The sequence below is a fragment of the Mastomys coucha genome, unplaced genomic scaffold (assembly GCF_008632895.1).
Source record: "Mastomys coucha isolate ucsf_1 unplaced genomic scaffold, UCSF_Mcou_1 pScaffold18, whole genome shotgun sequence".
In the NCBI taxonomy this organism is placed as follows: Eukaryota; Metazoa; Chordata; class Mammalia; order Rodentia; family Muridae; genus Mastomys; species Mastomys coucha.
Window position 1 is genome coordinate 95,363,044 of NW_022196900.1, and position 8,795 is coordinate 95,371,838.

General features: G+C 52.0%; 1 protein-coding gene across 1 annotated transcript; it reads left to right on the plus strand.

Moving 5' to 3' along the window:
* Nucleotides 1-1,191: 1,191 nt before the first annotated feature.
* On the plus strand, nucleotides 1,192-4,795 carry Pla2g2e (phospholipase A2 group IIE). Its single transcript, XM_031376942.1, has 4 exons — nucleotides 1,192-1,325; nucleotides 2,353-2,491; nucleotides 2,652-2,758; nucleotides 4,377-4,795. Exons 1-4 carry the CDS (start codon nucleotides 1,286-1,288, stop codon nucleotides 4,517-4,519), a joined length of 429 nt encoding a protein of 142 aa, XP_031232802.1. The 5' UTR covers nucleotides 1,192-1,285; the 3' UTR covers nucleotides 4,520-4,795.
* The last annotated feature ends 4,000 nt before the right edge of the window (nucleotides 4,796-8,795 follow it).

Here is an 8,795-nt window from a genome sequence, read left to right on the forward strand (position 1 = left end):
AAAAAAAAAAAAAAAAAGTCAGATATAGTCTAGGCTGTATTAACATCATTCATCTGATTAAAAAAAAATCATGGCCTGAGAAGCACAGTGCTCCTCACCCTGTCCTATTCCCAAGGGGCTAAGTTTGCCCTCAGTGAACCCTTTAGGGTTGCCTGGGTCCACATTCCAGCTCCTCATTTACTGAGGTGTGTGTGTGTGTGTGAGTCTGTCTCTGTGTGGTCCCCACCCTACCCCTGTCACATGGGAATAATGAAAGCTTAAGAGTCATGGGGCTGTTGAGGGTCTTTGGCCCTGTCTATCTGTCTGTCTGTCTGTCTGTCTATGTGGTCCCCACTCTACCCCTGTCACATGGGAATAATGAAAGCTTAAGAGTCATGGGGGCTACTGAGGGTTTTTGGCCCTGTCTGTCTGTCTGTCTGTCTACCTGTGTAGTCCCCTCCCTACCCCCATCACATGGGAATAATGAAAGCCTAGGAGTCACAGGGCTCTTGAGGGTCTTTGGCCCTGTCTGTCTGCCTGTCTGTGTACCCCTGTCACATGGGAATAATGAAAGTTTAAGAATCATGGGGTTATTGAGGGTCTTTGGCCCCGTGTATGAGTGGTTCGCCTGTGGCCCTGCGCATGCTCAGTGAGAGCCAGTTCTCATGAAGGAGGTGAGGCCGGATGCCTCTGTCTCGGAGGTCCTGAGCAAGGGGAAAGGCTACCCAGGGCCTCGTGATCCGTGGTGGGAATAGGATTCAGAAGTTGAATCCTGAGTGTTGACAGAAGCAGATGGCCAAGTTATCTCAGTCACCAGTCATGAACAGGAACAGCTGGGGAGGGGCGTTTCTGCATTGGAAACAGGACACACTCAGAGCTTGGCTCCTTGAGAGCTTCAGTTTCTCCACCGTACTGGGTCTCCTCCAGTGAGCTGGCTCACGGGAAATGAGCACAATAGGAAGCATAAGGGAAAAATGGGGCCATGGACCCTGGGGGCAAGGTTGGCAATTTGAGATTGTGGGGGGTCCAGAGAAGGTGGAGCAGAAGGAAGGATGGCCACAAGACTGTCCCACCCCTGTTTTCACACACCCTCAGAAGCAGAGCCCCCGGGGCACTGGCTGGCCCCTCCCCTGGGAACTTAGTCAAAGTGTTGAACTATTGCATCACTGGGCACTCAAGGGTTAATGATGGGGAGTGGACAGGCCCTGTGTATTTAACTAATTGGGAGGTGGCCTGAGATCAGAGGACCCTGCTCACTTCCTCCCACTGCAGCAGGCTCCCATGCAACCTGCCTACCTCCCCCAGGATGAAACCACCCATTGCCCTGGCTTTCCTTTGCCTCCTGGGTAAGTGACTTTCATGACCTCTCTCCTCCTTTCCTCCCCAACCCCGCACTCTGGATACCTGAGCATGTTATCCATGAACACAGGGCATCATGGGTACTGAGCGCTAGAGGCTGCCTGCCTTTCTGCCACCCACCTGGCTATCCTAAGGCTCCTGAGGCATGTGCAGTCTGAGCCAGCACTGACTGGAGGGGAGGGAGGGCAGGCTAGAGGGCTGAGAAGAGTGCAGTGAGGAAGGGTGTGGGAACCATGGGATCCCCAGCCTGTGGGGATGAGTGCCTCCCCACCGCTGAATCAGAAGGTTCTGGAGGAATTCAGGGAGGCCCATGGAGAAGGTTGGGAAACAGGCACAGGGCTCTGTATTGAGGTCTTTGTGGTGAACGCACTGCTGCTGGGGGAGACCAGGGCTGAGGTCTGGGGAAATTCAGATTTTCCTGAGAGAGATGTAAAGAGTCAGTGTGTGTGGGGGCACACAGTATGAGCAAGGGAAGCAGAGTGAGGAACATGGGGTGAGTAGGAGACCGAGATCGAATTCCCAAAACCTACGTAAAAGCTAGGCATTGGGACACACATCTGCAACCCCAGTGCTGGGGGGTGGGGTGTGTGTATGAGGCAAGCAAAACCTTCCAGCTTGCTGGCTAGACAGCCTAGTCAAATAGGCAAGGTCTAGGTTCGCTGAGAGGTTCTGTCTCAAAAAGTGAGATGGAAAGTAAAGGAAACTGGTACCAACCACAGCTTCCATAGATATGCACGTATGGGTGACTGAGACAAACACACAAACAAGCACACAGGTCGGGGAGGGGAGGGGACCTAGGGGATCAAAGCACAAAGTCTGGCATTGGGAGTAGAGTATTGTTACTTAGTATCATTGTTATTGACAGCTTTGGACTGGGGAGGTTTACTGAATCGCCGGGGAAATGTCTGGAGGAGTCAGATCTGAAGGGGACTTCGGGATGGGTCCCTGGATGTCCCTGGCTGTGATGCTCACTGCCCCTGTGGAACCTTGTGGCTTCTGCCACCATTTCCATAGTGCCCTTGGCTGGCGGGAACCTGGTCCAGTTTGGAGTGATGATTGAGAGAATGACCGGAAAGCCCGCACTGCAGTACAATGACTACGGCTGCTATTGTGGCGTCGGTGGCTCCAACTGGCCGGTGGACCAGACCGATTGGTGAGCAGGAGGACTGCCTGGGAGGAAGGAGAAGCTGGTAGCACCTAGACAGCAGGGATTCATACTCTACTTCCATCCTGGGTCCTGGTGTCCCAGGAGCCCTGCTCCAGCCCAGCCCAGCCTGCCTAACAGCCCCTCCAGGTTAACTCTGACCCCACAGGTGTTGTCATACCCATGACTGCTGCTATGGCCGCCTGGAGAAGCTGGGCTGTGACCCCAAGCTGGAAAAGTACCTCTTCTCTATTACTCGGAACAACATCTTCTGTGGTAGGTGGCAGGGGTCCCTCCAGATGGTAACCTTGATCTTTGTCACAGGGCCAGACCCTTTAGGCTTCCTGTCATCACATAAGAGTGGAAACACTCGACCATCATTTCCAATTCTGACTGGGCATCTGGGCTGTACGCCCTTGTGATCCGTCGATGTAGCCCTTGCCCAGGCTCAGCCTCTGGGGAGTCACCAGAAGGGACAAAGTTGAGCCGCACCCAGAGCTAGAGTCCAACAATTCTCCCTGGGAGGAGCCAGGAGGAGTTGTGATTCTGGACAGCAGCCCCCATTCTCACAAGCTGTTTGCCCACTGGGGCTGCTAGGCTGGCCCCACCTCCTTCCCTCTGCCCACCTCACTGCCCATTTGGCCCTATTAGGTTTCTTCCAGGCCTTATCTAAGGAAATACCTAAATGGCACTTAATCAGAGTTTTCTTTTTTCTTTTTTTTTCTTTTTGTTTTGTTTTTCAAGACAGGGTTTTTCTGTGTAGTCCTGGCTGTCCTAGAACTCACTCTGTAGAGCAGGCTGGGCCTCAAACTCAGAAATTTGCCTGCCTCTGCCTCCCAAGTGCTGAGATTAATGGCGTGCACCACCACCGCCCGGCTCAGAGTTTTCTTCACAGTGTAAAGCCAGTTATAGTTAGCCTGGGAGAGAGGAGGCCCTGGTGGGTGTAGGGCCCAGGGAAGGACCCAGGCAGTCTGAGGATCGGGCTCAACACAAAACTCAGGTCTCAAGGTCTGTGCCAAAGTGTGAACCACGAGATCGCTAGGCAGGGCAGCTACATCAGGTCCTCATTGAGGGCTCAGGCAAGGGTCGGGTAGTTCCTGGTTGGGTTAGCACTGAAAGGATGTTCAGGGGGGGATCAGACTGACGGGATACAGGCACTCTGCCTTCTGCCCCCATGGTACTTCGAGCAAGGGAAAGAGCTCCATAGCTGCCCACTATTAGGACCTCCAGTCCTGCTGACATAGCAGGTGTGGGCAGAATCCTGAAGGGAGGTGTTCATCTTTGAAGGGGAAATGAGACACCAGGCCCTTCTAGCCAGGAAGGTGTATTCCTGGGGACAAAAAGAGCCAGAGCTACCCTGGGCAGAAACAGACAACCACAGTGGAGTGAAAAAAGTCTTCCAGGCAACTGGCGCCTGCCATGAGGATGCTAGCTGGCTCTCAGGATGGTGGAGCGGGCCAGCCTGATACCTGGGCTGGGTGCTGGCTCTGTCTACTCTGATAAAGACAGGCTGAAGTCCCGAAAAGCCCTGGCGGTAGTGTAATAGCCTCTAGTCCGGATCCTGAGCATCACTAACATCACACAGCGGAGGGGTTGCTAAAGCCCTGGTAGGAGGAAGGTGAGAGGTTAGGAAGCCTCTCCTCTCGTGGCAGGAGAGGGCTAAGTGTGAGTGGAGCTAGCAGGCCAGCCCCAATGCAGCATAGGAGGAGCATCCCCTTGGGTGTGGGCTTCCACAGGAAGTAGGAGAGGGGCTAAGGATGGGGCTGGGAAACTGGACCACAGAGCAGCCAGGAGCTGCCATCGCCCCGCCCACCACCCACCCCCAGCGCCCGCGCCCAGCTCCCAGCCTCCAGCTGCCACCTGAGTCCCTGGCTTGTTTCCACCCCCCCTCTAGCTGGTAGAACGGCTTGCCAGCGGCAGACCTGTGAGTGTGACAAGAGAGCCGCTCTCTGCTTTCGCCACAACCTGGGCACTTACAACCGCAAGTATGCCCACTACCCCAACAAGCTGTGTACAGGACCCACCCCACCCTGCTGAGGCCCTGCTCGGCTCCATAGCCACCCCAGGCTGCTCTGCCCCAGGCCTGGAGAAGCTGAGAACCGGGATTCCTCTGCTGCAAACTCACCGTCCCCCTCACGGCCCCCACCCCCCACCCCCCCTTCCGTGCAAGCATCCTGAGTCCTGGTTCTGGCCTCCAGGGCCACACCAGGTCCTCAGGATCCTCTAAAGGAGCTACAGAACTCACAGATCCACTAAGTCTCTTCTGGCCTCTCAGTTCCCCCTTCTGAACAAGAGAATTCTATTTTCCTGTAACAGTCTTCTAATGTTTCTTCAGACTTTACACAGTCGCTTACCTGCGTTCACCCATCCATCCATCCAGTCATATTTTGAGCATCTATCCTGGGCCAGCACAATGCTAAGCACTGTCTAGGGGCAGATGTGACATGGTGGCTCCTGTCTGTAGGGCCAGCCATAAGCCCTTTGTTTTCTATAGCAGGGAATCCCCATGTTTCCATGCCCTGAAACTCACTTGGTGAGACAGCCTGATCTCACACAGAGACCCACCCACCTGCCTCTGCCTCCTGAGGGCTGAGGTGAATGTGTGTGATGCCACGCCCGGCTATGCTTCTCTGTCTCTGTCTGTCTCTGTCTCTGTCTGTCTCTCTATCTCTCTGTGTCTCTCTGTCTCTGTCTCTGTCTGTCTCTCTGTCTCTGTCTCTCTCTGTCTCTATCTCTCTCCCTCTCTCTCTCTCTTTCTTTCTCTTTCTCTCTCTCTCTCTCCCTCTCTCCAGTCTTATCCAAGACTATCATGGTTCTCTCTGGAAGGAACATTTCTGGCCAGATGGCTTACTATGAGAAGCATTAAAAAAAAAAAACAAAACCTAAAAATATTGTCCCCGTTGTCATGAGACCTCACCACACCCCCACTGGCAAGGACTAATTTAGATGGGAAAGCAAATCCTTCTTGTCCAAGCCCCACCTTTAGAAAAACAAAACACTTTTTTTTTTTTTTTGGAAGTAAAGCCTTATGTAACCCAGGCTGGCCTTGAACTTGCTATGTAGTCACTGGTAACCATGAACTTCTGACCCTCTTGCCTCCACCTCCTGAGTGCTAGGATTATGTGCTTTAACTGCCACAGCTGGTTTTACACAGTACTGGGGAGAAACCACCAGGCTTCCTGTGTGCTAGGCAAATGCTCCAACAACTGAGCTCTGCCTCTAGTCCAATCTCCTTTTTGGGTCGATGGGTATCTTGAGGGCCAGAAGGGCAATATTCTTTCCAGAAGGTGAGCTCACTCCAGGCCCTTCACTACTTGAAGAAGTGGGCACCAGCTACTTCATCACGACTTTCTGGTGTGGCTGCATTAAGTGGACCCAACAGATGGAAGGTGCAGGTGTCCGTGCAGGTGTCTGTGCAGGTGTCAGTGCAGGTGTCAGTGCAGGTGTGAGCCTACACAGCTGGCTCGGGCTCCCAACACAGAGCCAGAAGTGAAGAGTTCAGCCTGCTAGGATCATTAAAGGGTTCCCAGCAGGAGAGGCCTGTGGCTATTCCAGGAGTAAAGTACCTAGGCAGATTTTACTCCTAACTACAGCGGCAATACGTCAGCCATCTGTAATAAGTGGACAGCAGCCTGAGGTTCAAGAGGAGCCCGGTCCATGGCACAAAGCAGCATAACCATTGCACAGGGCGAGTCTCACAGAGGGCACCTGATAAACATCCACTCCCTTTGTCCTCTTCATGGTACAACAAGATCTGTGAGCATGAAATCAAAGTGATGTGTCATCTAGAACTTTGAAAGGGGGAGCATCTCATCAAAAAGAGGTGGGCGGCAGATGCGTCTGTTGTGACTGACTCAATCCCCAGGAAGTCAAGGCTTGGGAGCGACACCAGCCTGACCCTCATTGGACAGGGAGTGTGGTCCTGGGGTGCCCTCTGGTGGCCATCTTTCAGACTGTTAGGAAGGATATCAGCTCTGGCTTGTACCGGGTTTCCTGACCTTTATCAGGTGGTCGAAGTGCACCCTGGGCTAGTGACAGGTGGCCCTCACCACCATCATGGGCTGACAGTGGACATGAAGACACGGGAAAGTCTAGAAAAGGGGCCTGCAATGTGCGATGTGTGGTGAGACCAGAGGTTGATTCTGGATATGGTTAATTGTAGGTCCTTCTTGATGGACTTGTAATCGTCTAACTATCCAATAACTGAAATACTTTGAAACGAGACTCCTGAACAACCTGCGGTGACCCAGCTTCCACCTCAGACCAGGCTGTGAACCTGTGTGCCACAGGCTCTTCAGTTCTGCCAGGAACTATTTAGTCAATGAATCCAGGAGTCCGTCTGCATCCCATTTGCACGAGTATGTTCCCGGTACAATTCCGCACACTAGCTCAAGATTTGTGGAAACGTTCTGACAAAAGGAAGGAGAACCCTGAACTTGCAGTCAGTACAGACCTGTGTCCTTCTAATTCACAGCTGCGGGGCTGTCTAGGGAAGTGGTTCTCAACCTCTGGGTCACTACCCCCTTGGGGCTGAGCAACCTTTTCACAGGGGTCACCCAAAACCATCAGAAGACGTGAATATTTACATTATGATTCAGAACAATAGCAAAATTACAGTTAAAGAGTAGCAACAAAAATAAATGTATGGCTCTGGGGGTCACCAAAACGTGAGGAAGTATGTAAAAGGGTCTCTGCATTAGGAAGGTTGGAGAGCCACTGCTCTAGGCTCTTGCTGCCCAGGAGGCTGATGGACAGAGAGTGGAAGCCGCAGCAGTAACCATGGCAGCGATGTTGTTAGAGATCTCAGCGCTAATGCCAAGCTGTTAGGGTTTTACTGCTGTGAACAGACACCATGACCAAGACAACTCTTATAAGGACAACAGTTAATTGGGGCTGGCTTACAGAGGTTCAGTCCATTATCATCAAGGTGGGCACATAGCAGCATCCAGGCAGGCATGGTACAGGAAGAGCTGAGAGTTCTACATCTTTATCTGAAGGTTGCTAGCAGAATACTGACTTCCAGGCAGCTAGGATGAGGGTCTTAAAGCCCACACCAACAGTGACACACCTACTCAAACAGGGCCATACCTTCTAATAGTACCACTCCCTGGCTGAGCATATACAAACCATAACACAGAATTGGTCCATAAACAGGACCCCAAGGTGTGTAGGAAATCTAGGAGAGTTGCCAATTGTCACAAATGTTGCACAAGGAAAATGGGACAGAGAGAGCTTCCATACAAATCTGTGCTCCACTTTAGTTAAACATATATAAAGTACATTTCGATGCCTACTGCAGGAACAGGCATTTGTGCCCTAAGAACTGTTGGCTGTCAGAGTAGCAACATAACATTAAGCACTAGGCATTTACAGAATCCAGGCCCTGAGTGCTTTATGTGAAGTCGTTGGAGGGAGGGAGGCATGGATCAGATCGGTGGGTAGGTGATGTGGGGTGGAGGGTGGATGGATACATGGACAGATAGGTAGGTATGATGATGAGTGGATGGATGGATAGACACATGCATGCATGCCTCTGTGAGTGAGGGGATGGGAGAATAGGTGTGTGTATGTATGTATGTATATATGTATGTGTGTATGTATGTAGGAATGGATGGGCAGATACATGTGTGGATGGATGGATAGTGGATGGATGGACAGATGGGTGGATGCATGTGCATATGTGCACATGTGTGGGGCGGATGGATACATAAATGGATGGATGAATGGGCTGCATGGATGAGTAGGTGGATGGGTAGATGTGTGCATATGGTGGGAATGAATGGGTGGGTGGGTGGAGAGATGTATGTATAGATAGATGGTGAGGAGATGAGCTAACAGATAAAGACACATGAACAGATGGACATACAGATGTGTGCATGATGTGTGGGTAGATGGGTAGATAGATGGATCCACGGGGGATGGGTGGATCCATGTGTGTGTGTATGAGGTAGGGTCTCTGAGAGGCAGGGAAAAGGGAAACAGAAAATGTCCTTGAGTATACATAAACATGACATTTCTCCCACACCCCATCCTTGCTTACGGAGCCTTCCAAGAGACTTTGAAGAAAGGACAGAGAGACTGCCATGTGGTTTAGTCCCTGCCAAATGCTTACATGAGACCTTGCTCCATCCCCAGCCAGCCTTCCTCCCTCCACATCTGGGCCATCATTAGGATCCCGGCTTAAGGGCAGGCCCTGTTTTACTGTTACCAGTCACTCCTGCTCTTTGTTTTTGACTGAGACCACTAACGTAATTAAAAGCTGTTTTCCTGAAGATGCCTCCATGTCCGTCTCTTGAGCGGGTGGGTGGGTGCA